Genomic DNA, 19,295 nt, shown 5'->3' with positions numbered 1-19,295 from the left:
AGAATATACTCTGTACATCCTTACTGTTGAGCCTACACCTATACACAATCCATTATGTGGATTGCCCCCTCCAGCTCTAATTGTACTTTTGTCCCACTTTTATTGGATAATCAGAGACATCTGAGACTCAAATAAAGCAACAGAAAATATAATTCTGTTGTGATTACAGTCTGAGGTCAGTGGCTATGAATATCAAGAATTTTTTTTTCTAAACTATTTGATATTAAGAAAGAAAGGGCTAATTTTCTGGTTGCTAGTGGCTAAATGAAACTCTCATCTTCAATGATATTTGCCTTCATGCCTTAACATTTAAAGACTTATCCTTTGATATTTCTCTGGTTTCTAAATATAGAGTAATTTTCAATGATCTTGTAAATATCAATACTCAGTGATTGTTCTATGGCAGGTCCTAGCCCCTCTTCTAAAGACAGCAAAATGACTGTTTCCCACACCTCTCTGCTATTATTACCATTTTCAGGCTTATGAAAAAGCCATAAAAAGTTTCTTTAAGAGACGACTGGCTCTTGACTTTCACTGTTTTTTTCTGGATATTTTGATTTTTGTTACTGGCAGGAATTTGGGCAGTAGAGATGGACATGGAGCAATTTTGTTGAACCCTCATATGACCTTGGAAATAAAGGCCCTGTGCAATGGAGCAAAAAGAAGAAAGAAGTCTGGATATTCAGCCCCATTGTACGATTCCATTGTAGGACAACCCACTTCTAGATTTGCTAGTGAGACATCAATGTCTGCATTGTTTACGTCACTGTCACATTCAGTTTCTGTGCCTCACAGCTAAGCCCAGTCATGACCAAAACAGCACACAGAATTATTAAAGCTACTAGGGTAATGCCATCTTTCATTGACCCCATCACATGATCAAATGTTAAGAAAGCATTCCAATTTCAGAGGTGTTAAAAAGTGAAGAACGCATATATCTGAAAATGGATGAGCCACATTTCCTAAAATGAGTTTCTTAGAACACTAGCCCTGAGGGATTTTAACAGGTAATTAAAAATGAAGAAGCTGATTAATCAAACAGTTCTAAGGAACAATTGTTTTTGAAAATTAAATAGATATCTGTCTTCTCTGCAATGTGGTTTTACAAAATGCCAAATTATGTGAGGCTCTAAAAAGTGAAAATAATGTTCATGATTTTTTCCAATACAAAATACTTTATTTCTTTTCACTTCCTATCATTTATATTATGAAGCGGATCAAAGCCTCAAGTGTTTTGTGTAATAGACTTTGGGAAGAAACAGTATATATGGAAAAGACAGACCCGGGTATGGGAAAGCCAGAGTAGGTAACTGTTAAATCAACACACGAGATCACCTCAGGAATCTACTTTTTATCAGCCCAAGGTATTTGTTCATACAGACGAAAAAATAAATTTTCACATTTCTTTTTGAAGATTTGTCCTGCAGTGATCAATTTAGTCCCACTGTGTTGGTCAAGTCGTGTTCAATTATATCACAGTGCTACTCATCTGACTGTGACTAGTATAGAAAGACAAAACTGAAAGCTGGAAAACCGATTTGAGACACAAGACAATCATTCTGCCACAAGAGCAGGTGAACAAGGAGTGAAGTGGCATGTGTCTTTTCTAAAGGTTATGAAGGGTTTGGGTTTCCACTCTGAGAAGGGGGGTAACAGAAAAGAGACTGGAGAGACATAAGTAAATGTTTTGATGATACAGACATAAGTAAATGTTTTGATGATTTTTTAATTTTAAAATCCTTAATTCCATGTCAGTTAAAATAACTGTCATCCTCCTCTGTCCTTGGCTTTTCTCTCAACTACATGAGAAGATTATGAGGTGAGCTAAGTGAACATATATGTAAACAAGGACTCTATCAAATCTGCCCATGTCCTCCACCAATGCCACTGACTGTATTTTGGAACTGCCGCAATCTGACTGGGCACAATTCAGGAGCCACTTGTCAAAAGAAACAAACTTTATTTTTAAAACTACAAACGCCAAACAAAACAGCTCCTCAGGAAAAACCCTCAGAGCCCAACTGCCACCACCGGCTTCCAGAAGCCTCTCCCCACACACCAACCACCACCTCCCACAATCCTCCTGCTCTTGAGGCCGATTGGCTAGGTCGCGTGGGCGGAGCCAAAGAAGTCCCCCAATGAGCAGTTCCGTAGTCTGAAGGGCAGGGAAACAGCCCAATGAACATGACCGCAGAGGAGCCAATCAGCTAGATGTTGCTGGGGCCGCTGTGAGCCAATCATCAGCTGGCAGTCTGAAGGGCAGGGAAATAGCCCAATGAACATGACTGCAGAGGAGCCAATCAGCTAGATGTTGCTGGGGCCACTGTGAGCCAATCATCAGCCGACAGCTGGGAGTTTGCTGGCAGCTGGAAGTTTTCTGGGGCCCCTTTGGCTGTGGCTCTCAACATCTCCCCCTCTCTGTTTAAACAACAAGCATGTGGCTTAGGGACCGTGCCTGCCTTAGGTTGTCCAATACTACATATGGTCCTTACCCGTCTTCGGATGAGCTGACCTCAGGGCGTCAGCCTCCTGTCTTAGGTTGGTACCATTGTAATTGGATCTTACCCGTCATTGACTACCGGTCCAGTATACAGCCACACCTGTGGAGAGGTACCAGCGGGGGGGTGAGGTTCTTTGCCTCACCTCTGTTGGCCCCCAAATAGCTGAACGATAAGCAGAAGAGAGGAAGATATACTAAGCCAATTGACAGCTCTTGTTGGAAAAATTGTACCACCGATGACATCATCAGCAAAAATACTCCAACACTACCACAAGGCGCTGCCAACAGATAGTTCACAATGCATACAAGTGAGTTCACAATGCATACAAGTGACACATAGTTTAGGCAAGTTCTGTAAGCGGTTCAGTGATGGCTATTGTAGAGACTGTAGATTAGTTTTATCTTTGTCTTCACCGGCACAGGGATGAAGATAGGAATTCTGGCAATAATGGCTAAAGAAAAAATTATATAACATTCTAGAAGGTACTAAAAGAAAACAATTTTCTTAACAATTTACATTGTCTTCACTGGCACTGGGATGAAGATAGAAATTCTGGCAATAATGGCTAAAGAAAACATTGTGTAACATTCCAGAAGGCACTAAAAGAAAACAATTTTCTTAACAATTTACATTATCTTGAAAAGAATTATTAAATATAATGAAAAGGATAGGTGAAAGTAAACAAACAGATCTGTTAACCTTTTTTTGTTTACATATTAAAACAATTCTTAACAGTTATTTACCCAATTTAAATTAAACCATTTAAATCACGTGAATAAAAAAAAATTTTTGGATCCTTTTTTTTTTTTTTTTTTTTTATGAGCGCTCATCATATATGATATATGGACATATGTACATTCAAACACATAACACAAAACACAAGTGTGCACACATAATACATACAACACATAACATAATGGTAAAGGCCTTATAACTTTTTACAGGTGAAATCTCCATTGCAATGTTTAAAAACTCTATAGTAAAAAAAAAATATATATATAGAACTGATCAGCAAAACATTAACCTAGGTCTGTATGAGCTCAAAAAACAAAATAGAACTTCATGATATGGGAAAGGGTAATAATAAAATAGATATTGAAAAAAGCATCCTGGTTCTGTCGAAGATGTAAGGATAGCCAAATTGGAGTTTTGGATATCAGCTGTTATGGATTTGAGCCAAATCATCTTCTTTTTGGTCTGTAGAAATTGCTTTAGTTAATCTCTCTGGAATCCAAATCGGCTGCTGTTCTCCCTGTGGAAACACAAAAACAGGCCCCCGACTCCAGACAATCACTGGGTCAGGACTTTAGTTAATCTCTCCGGAATCCAAATCGGCTGCTGTTCTTCCTGTGGAAACACACAAACAGACCCCCGACTCCAGACAATTACTGGGTCAGGACCTTTCCATTGTCCTGTTAGAATATCTTTCCAAAGTACCTTGGGCTTATGTACATTTTTTGGACACATATGCCTTTCTGCAGCACTTAGTCCTGATGAATCCAAATTTAAAAAGTTTAGAGTAAAAAGGGTTATTTTAAGTTTATCTTTGGGGAATATATACCCCTTCCCAATTCCGTCTTTTTGCTTTAATAAGTACATTTTAATAGTTTGATGAGCTCTTTCAACTATGCCTTGTCCCTGTGGATTGTATGGGATTCCTGTTATATGAGTAATGCCAAATGATGAGCAAAATTGTTTAAAAGAAGTAGACGTATAACCAGGGGCATTATCTGTTTTTAACTGTTTTGGAATGCCCACAGTGGCAAAATTTTGTAAGCAATGAGCTATAACATCTTTAGTTTTTTCTCCAGCATGAAGGGAGCCCATCAAAAATCCAGAAGAAGTATCAACTGTAACATGCAAATATTTTAATTTTCCAAATTCTGGCAAGTGTGTGACGTCCATCTGCCAAATATGGTTAGGTATCAATCCTCTAGGATTGACTCCAAGATTAACTTGTGGTAAAAAGGTCACACAATTTTGACATTGTTTTATTATTTGTCTAGCTTGCTCCTTAGTTATTTTAAAACGCTTTTGTAAAGTATTAGCATTGACATGGAACATTTTATGAAAATTTATAGCTTCTTCTAGTATAGAGAAAATATGCACATCATGTGTAGTTTTATCTGCTAAATCATTGCCCAAACTAAGGGCTCCAGGCAATCCTGTATGTGCCCTGATATGTCCTATAAAGAATGGATCTTTTCTGCCCCAGATTAAACTTTGTATAGTGGAAAACAAAGAGAAAACAGTAGAAGAAGGGGAAATCCTACCAGCATCTTCAAGGGATACTATAGCATTAACTATATACTGACTATCAGAAAATAAATTAAATACAGAATCTTTAAATATCACAAAAGTTTGTAATACTGCATTAAGCTCTACCTTTTGAGCTGATTGTTTGGGTACTAAAAATGTAAAAGTTTGATCAGGTGTAACTATTGCTGCTGTACCATTATTTGACCCATCAGTGAATATATTTGGAGCATCCATGATAGGTGTTTTTCTTGTCATTTTTGGAAAAATTACAGGATGCAATGACCAAAAAGACAATAAAGGATTAGATGGTAAGTGGTTATCAAATGAAACATTAGATTTGCACATGATTATTGCCCAAGTATTTAATTCATTAGCTAATTCATCAATTTGATTCATAGTATATGGAGTAATAATTTTATTAGGAGAAATTCCAAACACTGCCTTTGCTGCTTTTATTCCTTTGAGTATTAATTGTCCTACAGCCTCAGGATACCTAGTAAGAATAGTGTTAGGAGAATAAGATAAATGTATCCATAATAATGGACCTTCTTGCCAAAATACTCCTGTAGGAATATTTTTTGTTGGTAGTACAATAAATAACAAAGGCAAACTTATATCAATTCTATCCAAATGCATATTTTCCATATATGTTTCAATAATTTTTAATGCCTTTCTTGCTTCAGGCGTTAACATTCGGGGTGAATTTGGATCTGATGGACCTTTTAGGATATCAAATAAAGGTCCCAATTCTCCTGTTGGAATACCTAGATAAGGCCTTATCCAATTTATGTCTCCTAATAACTTTTGAAAGTCATTAAGTGATTTGAGTTGATCTACTCGTATTTGAATTTTTGGTGGACGGACCATGGTTGAGGATAATAGAACTCCCAAATAATTAATTGGAAAATTTAATTGTACTTTATCTATTGCTATCTCTAGATTATAATTTTTTAATAAGTTTGTAAGTGTAGCATAACATTCTAGCAATGTGTTTTTAGCTTTGTGTGCTAATAATATGTCATCCATATAGTGAAATATTTGTAGCTCAGGATTTTGATTTCTAAGTGGCTGGATTACTCTGTTAACATAAATTTGACACATAGTTGGGCTGTTAGCCATCCCTTGAGGGAGTACTTTCCATTCATATCTCTGATCAGGACCTTCATGATTTAGTGCAGGGATAGTAAATGCAAAACGTGGACTATCCTCAGGATGAATTGGAATTGAAAAAAAACAATCTTTAATATCTATAACTAAAACATACCAAGTTTTTGGCAAAGCAGACAATTGAGGAATCCCCGATTGAGCAGGTCCCATAATGACCATTTCATTATTAATGGCTCTTAAATCTTGCAATAATCTCCATTTACCAGATTTCTTTTTGATGACAAAAATGGGAGTATTATGGGGAGATACAGAAGGTTGTATATGTCCTTCCGCTAATTGTTGTTTGACCAGATCATGGGCTATTTGTGTCTTTTCTTTAGACAAGGGCCACTGAGGAACCCATACTGGTCTTTCTGATTTCCATGTAATTTTTATTGTCTCAGTGGCCCTTTGTGAAAATCCAACCCATGTCTGTCTATTCCTTGATCTATTTGTATTGGTGCTGCTATACCTTGTTCTTGTTTTTCTAATCTTTTTCCTTTCCTAAAACCTTGTCTAGCCCTAATAGTGGGTGCATTTTGATTGATATTATTTGTTAATGTCAAACCTAACTGATCTAAGACATCTCGTCCCCATAAATTTATAGGAAGATGATCCAATACATATGGCTGTATAGTTCCTTCACATCCTTCAGGATCCTTCCAATCTAATACCATTGCACTTCTATCAGGATTAGTCGCCACTCCTAAGCCTCGAAGCGTTTGAGTGGCTTGCTGTAATGGCCAATGTTTTGGCCATTCTTGATGAGAGATGATGCTAAGGTCTGCACCTGTATCCAGTAGCCCATTAAATTCATGTCCTTGAATATTTAGTTTTAGCATGGGGCGAGAATCTAAATTTAAAGAAAGCATAGCCCAATCTACACCTGTGGAGCCTAATCCCTTGGAATCTCTTTCTACAGCATGACTGGAAAATTTATCATGTAGGCTTGGTATTATTAGTAATTGTGCTATTCTATCTCCTGGTGAAATTACTGATATACCCTTTGGAGAACTGGCTATAATTTTTATTTCACCTTCATAATCGGGATCAATTACCCCAGGACTTATTAAAAGTCCTTTTAGAGTAGAAGAGCTGCGTCCCAATAATAAGCCTACTGTTCCTTTGGGAAGAGGTCCTTTCACCCCTGTGGGAATGATTTGAACTCCCATCTCTGGAGTTAGTACTGCTCTGGCGGAGGCGCAGATGTCCAACCCTGCGCTCCCTCTAGTCTGTCTGACGAGGGATTTGATGCCCTGGGCACTACCCTGATGGGGTTGCTGGGGTTGCTGGGTTCCTCCAGAGCTCCATATATTTGTGGTTTGGGGCCCCGGAGCATTGGGGCCCCCTGTCCGTTTTTTGGCAACGGAGCCCGATGCCTTTGTCCACGATATTGTGGATAAAAACCTTGTCCTTGCTCGTTTTTTGATAATGGAGTACCCTCTATGGTGGTTTGAGAACGGCATTCATTAGCCCAATGTCTCCCTCTACGGCATCGTGGGCAAATACCCGGTATTCTATTCCTTTGATACCTAGTATTGTTAAACCCTCCTCCTATGGGGCAATTCCTTTTAAAATGTCCTGCTTGTTGACAATTGTAGCATGTTCTTGGCCCGGCATCTAAAGCCTGTTTTACTGCAGCTGCCACAATTTGCCCTTGTTCATTAATGTCTCTGGCATCTAAAGCCTGTTTTACTGCAGCCGCCACAATTTGCCCTTGTTCATTAATGTCTCTGGCATCTAAAACCTGTTTTACTGCAGCCGCCACAATTTGCCCTTGTTCATTAATGTCTCTGGCATCTAAAGCCTGTTTTACTGCAGCTGCCATGACTTGCTCTTGTTCATTAATGTCTCTACACAATTTAATATATTTGTTTAAATCTTCCTGTTTCCATGGTCTAATGATATCTCTGCACCAACGATTCGCTTGGTCATAAGCCAGTTGTTTTATTAATGGCATTGCTTGTTCTGTATTCCCAAAAACTCTGGTAGCTGTTTGAATAAGCCTATCTACAAATTCAGCATAAGGTTCATTAGCTCCTTGTATTATCTTAGATAATTGACCTTGTAAACCTCCATGTCCTTGTAAAGTCTTCCATGCCTTAAGTGCATCTACAGCAATTTGTGCGTATACACCAGGATCATATGCAAGTTGTTGCTGCCGATCCTCATAAGGTCCCTTTCCTAACAACATATCTAGATTTCTCTGAGGATAACCAGCTGCTGCATTTCCCATAGCTGTCTCCTTGCAAAATTCCTCATTAGCAACCTTCCATAACAGGTATTGTCCTCCAGTTAGCACAGCTTTACACATATTAGCCCAATCTGCTAGCGTCATGTTTAAGTTGGTAATGGATTCGATCAAGCTTACAGTGAAGGGTGCTTGAGGACCATAGGTTGTTACAGCCTCTTTTAGCTCCTTCACTGTTTTGTAAAATAAACCCTGGTGAATTCGCTGCCCTCCTACCTCAAATACAGGGCATACTTGAGATCCTGTCTCAGGATCCCAACTATCAACTGCCGGGGTTGGGAGCCTCCTAGCATATGGAGGTGGTGCTGTTGATTGGACACTTATGCCCTCTGGTGATAGAATGCTGTTAGTAGCAGTCTCCTGTAGAGGTGGTGCTGTTGGTTGGAGACTTTCACTCTCTAATAGAAAGATGTTATTAACAGTCTCCTGTTGTAACTTTTCCCCTGATGGCTTTTGCTGCTCTAAACTTCCTTCCTCTACCTTTATCTGAACTGAAGGCTTTCGACTAAGCAAACCAGATACGTTCGCCCACAATGTCAATGTGCCAACTGGCAGAGTCCCTGGGTTGTACTTTTCTATTCTTTTTAAATCTTCACCATGATGGTTCCATTGTGATATATCTAACAACTCCTCCTTAAAAAGCCATGGGCTATATTTTTGTATTGTATCAACGTATGCCCTGAGTATTCTTGATTTTACTGAGATGCCTCCTTCGTCTAACAATTTACTTAACACTCTTTCGGTTTGTTTTTTACTAATTGCTGATCCCGTATTTCTACTATAATACAACCCAGCAAGATAACACCAAACCAAACCGAGACAGAATGAAATAAAGTTGGAACCACACAAAATCATTATATCAGCCTTTCTATCTTCCTGACATGTGCATCCGTCCTTTCTCCCTATCTGTTCCTCAGACGCAAATAGTTTTTCCTCAGATGTGAGCGGTTTTTCTTCCGTCTCACTCATCTCCAGGGACTGAAATGTCCATCCGTCCTTTCTCCCTATCTGTTCCTCAGACGCAAATAGTTTTTCCTCAGATGTGAGCGGTTTTTCTTCCCTCTCACTCATCTCCAGGGACTGAAATGTCCATCCGACCTTTCTCCCTATCTGTTCCTCAGATGTGAGCGGTTTTCCTTCCGTCTCACTTATCTCCAGGGACAAGCAACTTAAAACAAAAATGAAGCAAAACAAAAGAGGAAACTTAGAATGGCTACCCATCCTCTCGCCCTGCCCTCAGGGGCGAGCAGTTTACTTACCCTCAGCCGCTCCCCGTGCGAGCCACCAAATGCCGCAATCTGACTGGGCACAATTCAGGAGCCACTTGTCAAAAGAAACAAACTTTATTTTTAAAACTACAAACGCCAAACAAAACAGCTCCTCAGGAAAAACCCTCAGAGCCCAACTGCCACCACCGGCTTCCAGAAGCCTCTCCCCACACACCAACCACCACCTCCCACAATCCTCCTGCTCTTGAGGCCGATTGGCTAGGTCGCGTGGGCGGAGCCAAAGAAGTCCCCCAATGAGCAGTTCCGTAGTCTGAAGGGCAGGGAAACAGCCCAATGAACATGACCGCAGAGGAGCCAATCAGCTAGATGTTGCTGGGGCCGCTGTGAGCCAATCATCAGCTGGCAGTCTGAAGGGCAGGGAAATAGCCCAATGAACATGACTGCAGAGGAGCCAATCAGCTAGATGTTGCTGGGGCCACTGTGAGCCAATCATCAGCCGGCAGCTGGGAGTTTGCTGGCAGCTGGAAGTTTTCTGGGGCCCCTTTGGCTGTGGCTCTCAACAGGAACTCTGAGCCCATATGCCTTATATGCATGTATGTGGGAGCCAAAGATCAATTTTATGGGAAAATATGGTTATTTTTGTCCAATGTTATGTAAAATACATAATTACAGAACTGTATTTTTTACTTTTGTAGTCAATGTTTTGGTTTCTATAGAGGCTTCTATTTACACAGGGTCCATATTCTTGGAGTTAAGTTGAAGATATTCATTTGGTCAGTTATTCATAATTAAAATTTGTTTTCAATAACCTAGGATTAGTCAAAACCTAAACTTGGAAAGATTTGACTTTTCCAAAGGTATTTCTCAAGTCTTAGTACTTGCCATCATTGAAATATTTCATAGAGGTAAGGAAAAAATAAATAAATTTCTCCTATTTTAACTAATTACTAGAGAAATAAATCCAATTAATCAACTATGTGTTATCTAGGTAATGATAAATTATCCAAATGATTTAATGATTTTAAAAAAAATTTCTCACCTAAAAATTGGTGGTGATTTTTAAAGTTTATAATAGCTATATATTATATAAATATTATATATTTATTTATAAAGTTATTTCATCTTAATTTCTAACAAACCACAGAAAAATTATAACATGTTTCTTTATTAATTTATCCAACTAAACTCATTCATACTGAGTGACTGAGAAAACATGTTTTGCTAGTTAACTTAAAAAAATTATAATATTTTTACCTACACCAGTCACATGACATAGTATAGGTCTATAGGCTTAAAATATCATGCTAGTCTTAATTTTTAATCATTCCACCTTAGATATAATACCTAATTATTCTTTCTGAGGAGTTAGCAATAATAATAAAAAACCCTATTATATTTTTTAAACTGAGCCACATATAAAAGTAACCTTTTAATTTCCACATTTCTGGGTGAAAATAGTCTTTTTTCATTCAAAATATTTTCAATATTTATAATGAAATACAACACAGGGAGGCTTTTCAGAGCTATATTCCAAATTCAAAAGTACTTGTTTGCTAGTCTGAAAAACAATCATATGCAGAGTTGATTTGATTTGATCTGAGAGCATAACAGAAAAATTTTCAGGTTCATCAGAAATATGTAATCTCCATCAGAACCAATGAATCAATGCCTACACTTCTCTATATGAAATAAAATGCTACAAATGATGAAGGTTTGGATACTTAAATTCTGGAAGAATTGACCTGTTTCAGAATCCTATTTTTCTCTAGAAGTTAATAATACAAGGGAGAGAAACAATGCTTATTTCTAAACAATGCCTAACTGTATCCTAAGTACTTTGATAAGCACTGCTCACCCAGAATTTCATGGAACTCATACAACCCTAAGAGCTAGGTAATACCACAGTCACCATTTTATGAAGGAAGAGAGAGGCAACAAGTGGAGCAGCCAGAATGAGAACCAAGCATACTGGCTGCACTGAATACACTGTCTCTAAGGAGCTTTGTTTTTGCAGTGCTGAGGCTCAAACCCAGTGCCTCACACATGCTAGAGGAGGACAAGTTTATTTTGGCTCATGGTTTCAGAGGTTCAATCTATCCAATGACTTCATAGCTCCAGGTGGAAGATGAGACAGAACATCATGGGAAAAGGGTATGGTGGATGACAGCAGCTCAGGACATGGCAAACAAGAAGCAAAGAGAGAAAGCTCTGTTCACCAGGGACAGAGTATAAACACCATAGAAATGTCCTCAGTGACCTACTTCCTCCAGCTGTACCCTACCTGTCTATTAATTAATAGTTATCAGCCATTTAATCCACATCAGTAGATTAGTCCACTGATTAGGGTACAACTCTCATAATCTAATCATCTTACCTCTGAACATTCTTGCATTGTCTCACAGATGAGCTTTTGGAGGATACCTCATATCTAAACCAAACAATTATCATCCAGAAAGGCCTCTCCAAAGTCTCCGAATTACCTTGTCATATTTCTGGGGATTTATTTTATTTGACCAGTTATTAGGACAACTCCATCACTCAGAAACAGTCCATAAGCCACCATGCCCTAGAAATAAGAAGCTGTTTTCTTGCCTCACATCATTAGCAGTTAATGGAACTCCCCAGAGGCCAGGAATTTCCTTATTGCTTTCCTGGAATTACTTGGCAACCATATGCATTAATTTATACCACTAACAATTTTAAATTTTCTTAAAGTATTAATCATTAAGAATTTTCACTTATATATCAACACAGAACCTTTTAGCAAATAAATCCCTAGGAGCCAATAAATGATTTAGAATTAGATTTTTTTCTGCTACAATGAATGGCAACTTGAGAAAGAAATATACTTCATTTCTCTAGACTATAAATCCTTCCAAGCTACAAAAATTAAAATTTAGAAGGGAAATGTTATGAATAATACTGAGGAAACTCCTAAATAAATGTTTAGTCCAACATGGCCCTCAAAACAAAGAAAGTGGAAGAACAGAACTTATAATGGGTAAGTATTTTCTTTAACAATGCTGCTTCTTTTTTTTCCCAGATGGGGACAAAAAAGAGAAAATAAAACTGTTATAATAAAAATGACTCTTTTCAACTGATCTTTTAATTAGGTCACTAAAAGATCATGAATCTGAACTATTACGCCAAAGATTTTATCTTACTGATTGTAGCAAAGGTCCAAAAATATCTTTAAACTGATCATTTCAGAAAATTATCTCTGGTTAGAGGTGAAAAGGCTTTTTTTTTTTTCTTTTTTCTTTTGCTGCTTTGAATCTGAATCGGCAAAAGCTAACTGACTCTACTGGAATGCTAAGGACTATTTTGGGGAACAGATCCTTGTAGATGTCCTGGATCTGCAATTTAATTCTGTGATGGCTCTTAGCCTCTCTGACTATCATTGTGACTTAACCTCTCTACATCTTAATTTGCTTGTCTTTAAAATGTGGGTAATGATAGTACTGATGACATCAAGTGGCTAAGGAAATTAAATGAGATAAAGAATAAAAGAGCTTAACACACCACTCAGTAAAAGTCAGTTATTATTATCTTCTTTGAGATTAATTATAATTTAACAGATCTTGCTACTAGAATTTGAATTAGAACAATAATTCAGGTGATCAAAGCTCTGTAAATTCAGTGAAATTAAGTTCAGGTGAAATGTTTAATGAGTCACCAGTGGGTTTACAACTCATCCAGCTGCAAACAAAAACCCTGCTGTCTCCAGATGCTGAGAGCATCTAGGCAGCCAGAGCCTGATTTCTTCATTGCGGACTAGAGAAGTTGCACTCAGTGGCCTGAAGTCCCACCCGCCCTGGGCATCAGTGACAGCATTGCATAGAATCAACATCTCAACTAGAAAGTACATGTAATGGGTAACACCACACACTGGGGTGGAAAGCTGCAGCTCTCTGAGTGAGAAGTTTACCTAGAGAAATAGAAATTTCTTTATGCAGCTTCTCCATTAGCAGATAATAATACATCTTACAAAGGAAAACAAAAACCAATACAAAGAACAAAGCGTAAGTCTATTGGACACTCAGGCAATTTTACAAAGAAGTTTTCCAGGTCACTCTGAAAAAGTGAAGGTATTTTCTTAATGGAAATTTTGAAGATTTTGAAGATTTTGTTAATCATCGTAACAAGCATGTTTAAAGTTGCCAGCATTTATTTCAATCTTATATGATACTGAGTAGTCCAACAGGCATCAAAACAGAGTTTAGATAAACTCACAGAATAACTCTGTAGTTAAAAATAAAATAAGAGTGAGGACTTGAGAAAGCACTGACAAGCTGAACAACCTGTCATAAAAAAATATGCTTTTCTGTGAAACTATAGGCAACCCCCCTTCATTATTAAAGGACATTATGTGTAATTGAACTTTCAAAGTTCACATGAGACTTTTGTATGATAAAACAACCATTTTGGGAAAATATTTTCAAATTGATATAAAGAAATTGTATTTTTGTAACTTCAAAGGCTTACAACTCAATATTTTAGTTACTTTGAATTGCTTTGGACATACATATGAAATACCCCTATGCAAACACATGCACAAATGTGAATCAGGAAAAGCACTTACTGTCATCTCATTCATGCTCAGAAGCATGGGGCTGGGTGGCAAGGTGCCAAGGCGAAATTTGAAACCTTCTTCTAAAGTCATTCCCCAGAATTGGCTGTAGTTCTGCGCTGTCCATCTGCCTTACAAACGAAAATATATACACACATACACTCAAATGCACTTGCTGATTAAGTAGGTATCTGTTTTCTTTATAATTTAGATTTGAAAAGAAATTTGCTAATAAAAAGAAGTGCCATGAAAAATTGCAAGCAAAATGGTTGCTTTTTTAAAAAAATTACATCTGTGATAATTAATTAGATGTTGAAATGGTCTACCTTTTGTTAAATGAGTTAATTTGTGTAAAGTCCTTAATACTATTAATTACTACTAATAATATAAAATAAACTGATGTGAAGTTTGGTAACAAAACGTAGATTTCTTTCTAGATATATGTTGTGTTCTTAGAAAAAATAAATGTACTGTTTCCAAATTTAATATTGACATTTGAAAGCAAAATTTCTTTAAAAGATGACAGTAGATGAAAAATGAGAAAGTTAAAAGTAATTTATTCATTGCCTATTTGAATCATTTACAACTCAAGGGCAAGATAGTTTTACTACTTAAGTCAAGTATAAATTTTATCCTGTTTTGTTTATAATCAAAATTATGTACAATGTGATAGGTTCTTACAAATGATTATAAATGCCACTCAAGTTTTAATAATGTGCCTGGCAAGTTAATGCTCTTCTTTCATAAGGCCCATTAAGTCATAAATTTTAAACCACCTTATAGCTATGATTTTAAAGTAAAATCTTCTTCCACCTAAGGAATTTCAATAAGAAAACCCCTGAATATATTAGATACTGTGGAATTATTTGAGAGACTAACAGGATCCACCTTGGAAAAAATTGTGAAATCAGTAAAGTATGTTTTCATTGTCCTACACTAACAGCTTGCAGGTATCAGGCCAGAGACATCTGTGGGTCACTTCATCAAGCACTCAATTGAGTGAGTAGGAATAAGCATTTTAAAAAATAAGATAAAAATAGAAGGCAGCTGGAGAGGTAGCTCAATGGCAGAGCTCTCAGTGGTAGAACACTGGCCTAACATACACAAGGCCCTGAATTCAATCCCCAGGGCCACAAAAACTAAATAAATATAGGAAAATAATAGGAAATATTAGATCTCATTAAAAATAGGGAGGAGCTGGGTGCAATGGTGCATGCCTATAACACTGGGGGTTGGGGAGGCTGAGGCAGGAGGATTTCAAGTTCAAAGCCAGCCTCAGCAAAAAGCGAGGCTTTTTATGCTAAGCAACTCAGTGAGACTCTGTCTCTAAATTAAAAAAAAAAATAGGGCTGAGTATATGGCTCAGTAGTTGGGTGGCCCTGAGTTCAATCCCCAGTGCCCCCCACAAAAAGGGAGGAACCCTACTTTACGAACCTATTTTTAAGAACCGTTTTATGTTCCTGTATGTGTATGTATACTAGATCACAAAATAAAATGTGTGTTTTACTGTGATATAGTTTCAAAAAACTGTTAAAGGCCCTATTAACCTCCATTGTTCTCCTTGATCTGGACTTATCACTTTTCCTTAATCCAATTTAGCTTTTATAGAACCTTCTTAACTTATCTGTCATCTCATCTGGTAAATACCAGAAACACAAAAATGAAAAACTTTCTCTACCCTCGAGGTGCTCGTACCCTGACAAAGACTAGAAAGAAAGAAATGATTTCAATATGGCAACTTCATTAGCAGTAGGTCAAAATGTGATCAGAACAGAGGATTCAAACATAACTCTGCCTGAAGGAGTTGGCACATTTTCATAGAAAGTGAATTTAATGCTTAGCCTGGAAGGATGAGAATGAATTTGGAGGCCAAATGTGAAGAAAAGCAAACATTTATTCTAAACAGAGGTAACTCTTGAGCAAAGCATGAAGATTTGGAATTAGTTTGCACACATAGGGAGTGGCAGATAAGTTAAATGATGAGAGGGGATGGGGGGTTGGCTAGAAAGGGTATAAAAGGTGTGGTAGTGAAAAACCTTTACATCTAGACAGTCATTCATGCTAAGAATAATTGTTTTTCAGAAGGAATGAAATGAAGGATTTTTAAGAACAAAAGTGGCAGAATCAAGGCTTTATTTTGGAAAGATAGCTATGAAAATATGAAGAATAGACTGGAATTTAGTCAAACTGAACACAGAAAGACAATCAGGTCATTTCAAACGATATGTGATAAGGAAATGCACTAAAATGTTGTATGTGGGAATTAGTAGGATGTGGTGACATAGTTTAAAAAAAAAAAGGTGAGGGGGAATTGAGCTAACCTCAAATATTTTGGTTGGCCAGATGGAGGCAGATGACAGTCACCAAGGATAGGTCAAGGTTGATCCCTTCAGTTTGGCATATGTTGATTTTGAGAAACATATGCAAAATCTAGGCCAAATTGTCCTCTATACTAGATTTTGAAGTCATTAAAAAAAAATCAAGTTTAGACACTTGACAGATTCAAAATGGCCACAAATTATTTGTAGCTTTCTCCATCAAGAGAGAATCTACTTGCCTAGTCTTTAGATGTGGATTGGCCTACTCACTTGCTTTGCCCAAAGAAAGCAATGGAATTGATGTTGTGTAGCTGTCAAGCTTAAGCTTCAAGACAGAGCTTGCACAGATTCCATCCACACCCTGTTGGAACAATGCCCTCATGTGAAGAAGCCAAAGCAAGCCAGCTGGAGACAGATGGCAACCAGCACCAGCAGGCAAAAACAGAAGTAAGGCCATCTTTGAGAGTTCAGCCTCAATTCCCAAAGAAGTCAATAGATATATGAGCAAGCCCAGAAGAGACCAGCAAGAGCCTCAGTTGAGTCAATTCCAAATTACTGACATGAACAAATGAAAAGCTTGTGGCTTTTAAAGTGCTAAGTTCCAGAAGGGTTTCGTGCATGGAGCAAATAACAAAAACAGTTGTGGGTCTCCCTTTATTCTACTAATTTGCAGATTATGATTTGTGCCATTGATTTGGTCCTACATTCTGCCCTATCATTAGAAATCCTTTTACAAGAGCTTGACATGTTGGCGCCTCAGCTAAATTAACTGCTCCAAGACAGAAATTATTGCATCCTCATCAATACCACAAATGAACACATTTTATTAATGTTAATTGATTGTCTTGAAAAATAATGCAGGGACTAAATAAGCACTGATAGACATTATGTGGAATCAATAAAGGCTGGAATCTAAAATACTGCCTAGATTCGGAAAAGAAATATTTTAAAGCAAAGGTTTATATTTGTTTATAAGTTATTTTAAAAAGCACTAATAAATATTGAATAATATAATATAATAATATTTTTTCACACAAAACCAATTTGAGCTTCCTGAATAGAGAATAACAAACAGCAGAAAATTAGAACTTTCTTTTAAATATAAGAAATTTTCCACTTTTGTTTCCCAGTGAATGATTTTACTTTTATTCCTTTTCTTCATATCTTGTTTCTTTTAACTTTTTCTTTTTGGTCTGTGCATGTTTCCTTTTCCTCAAATATCCTTCCCTTATTACTCTTTTTAAGTCATGTACTCTTTGGAAATCATTGAGACCCTGTCTCTCACTAAAATACAAAATAGGGCTTGGGATGTGGCTCAGTGATTAAGTACCCCTGAGTTCAATCTCTGGTACCAAACACGAAACAAAACAAAAACAAAAACAAAACAAAACAAAAAACCTTAAAACATGCTCAAAATAAACAAATAATGGGGAAAAATGTTCCTTCTCCCAAGGAAGGCAACATTCCCAATAAATTCTCAACTTCTGTGCTCCTAATTATACTTTTTTTCTACTGTGGATTCTTATGTACTCTATAACAATGGGCTTATCTACCACAGTTTCTTGGAAGCATGTGCTAGTTACGTCCAGCATTTAAATCCTCTTAGGAACCTTTTCAATTCATTTGTCAAGACCATGTTCCTTGAAAATTTATATGTCACCTAGCCACAGAAAACCGTAATTGGTTTTTCCTAGAAATACTTAACAGTAATCAAGTTATCACCTAAAATATTAACCACAAACACAGAGAAGAATGGAGAATGATTTTTTAAATGTTAATATCAACAAAAGTGACTTTCTATATTTTGTCTTCCAGGAAAATACTTTGGGCACATTGAACTTCAGTGTCCCCATTGTGCTGGGAAACAAAGTGTTTTACGTGTAGAAGAGAATGAGATTTCTATTTTTAAAAACAAACATCTCAGAATGACTTCACTTTTATAGCAGCTGGACAATGGATCTTTTTATATGAAGCCTTGTACAGAGTGTGGAAGATGTTATCAAGGGATGCATAGAAATATATAGAGATTTGATCAATGGTAGTGGAGAAATTTTGAGACAGGTATTGGCCAGCCTATCCCTCTCTCAGTTCTGTATTGTGCTGGTGCCTACATCTTCATTCTCTCTATGTAAGTGGTGAAGCCACCTAATTTTTAATCTATGGAAGAGCATCAAACAATTTTTCCGATGATTAAGTGTAAGTCATTCCTATCTTTATATTACTAGCAAAGTGGTTCAGTCTGTCTTTTGAATGAGCTATAAGTGAATTGGCTAAATATCAGTCACTTTAGAGAGACTGTCTAAATTAACTTGTTATTTGAGGTATCATCCAGATAGAATACTGTCCTATGAAGGTTGTGTCCTATCTAGGATAGCTGAGCACAGGATTAGCTTGGTGATACAGCAGCAGAAAGAAAATGATGAGTGTGATAAATCAATATTGCCAATATTCTAATTTTGCCTATATACTTATTCAGTGTAATACTTCCTCTACTCCCCACACCCACACCATGACACTTCTCTTTCCTAAATGATTCAATACTAGATTGTACCATTCTTTTTTATTTGTTAATTTTAATTTAATTATTTATTATTCACCTTGTGCATTCTAAGTGTACACACCTTTTATCTCCACTCCCAATTTCCCCACTCTTTCTTTTGAATAATGACCATTTTTAGGAGTAAGTAAAAAAATTGTTTGAGATATGAGGAGTAATTAGGAGGGCCAAGAAACTGGTAATGCAAGATTCAGCTCACCCATAGTCTCCTTTATTGACATGTTCAATTAACTCTGGACGAACCAGGCACGTGTGCTGGGAACATCTCCACTGCTGTCCTGAGCATGTGCTATAAAGATACAAGAATTACAAATGTGGCCTGGCCTTTATAGAGTACGTTTCAGAATTAACATCAAGAGTTGTACATTGTAAAGATATAAAACATAATTTCATGATTAATGTTAACCATATGGCTGTTTGATTATTGGCTAAATACATCATAAAACAGGTATTAGCAACCACTC

The 19,295-nt window shown here is 37.1% G+C and overlaps 1 protein-coding gene across 1 annotated transcript in view; it reads right to left on the bottom strand.

Moving 5' to 3' along the window:
• The window catches only part of LOC144253099 (tubulointerstitial nephritis antigen-like), a 78,588-nt gene that overhangs the window by 47,180 nt on the left and 12,113 nt on the right, over positions 1-19,295 (bottom strand). Inside the window, exons 3-4 of the mRNA XM_077795009.1 lie at positions 19,031-19,120; positions 13,969-14,083 (exon numbers count right to left, since the gene is read on the bottom strand). Coding sequence (XP_077651135.1) covers positions 13,969-14,083; positions 19,031-19,120 — 205 coding nt within the window. The remainder of the gene's footprint in view (positions 1-13,968; positions 14,084-19,030; positions 19,121-19,295) is intronic.

The sequence above is a fragment of the Urocitellus parryii genome, unplaced genomic scaffold, assembly GCF_045843805.1.
Source record: "Urocitellus parryii isolate mUroPar1 unplaced genomic scaffold, mUroPar1.hap1 Scaffold_92, whole genome shotgun sequence".
In the NCBI taxonomy this organism is placed as follows: Eukaryota; Metazoa; Chordata; class Mammalia; order Rodentia; family Sciuridae; genus Urocitellus; species Urocitellus parryii.
The sequence above is the reverse complement of the archived record's forward strand: the minus strand, read 5'-3'. Positions and strand labels throughout refer to the sequence as shown.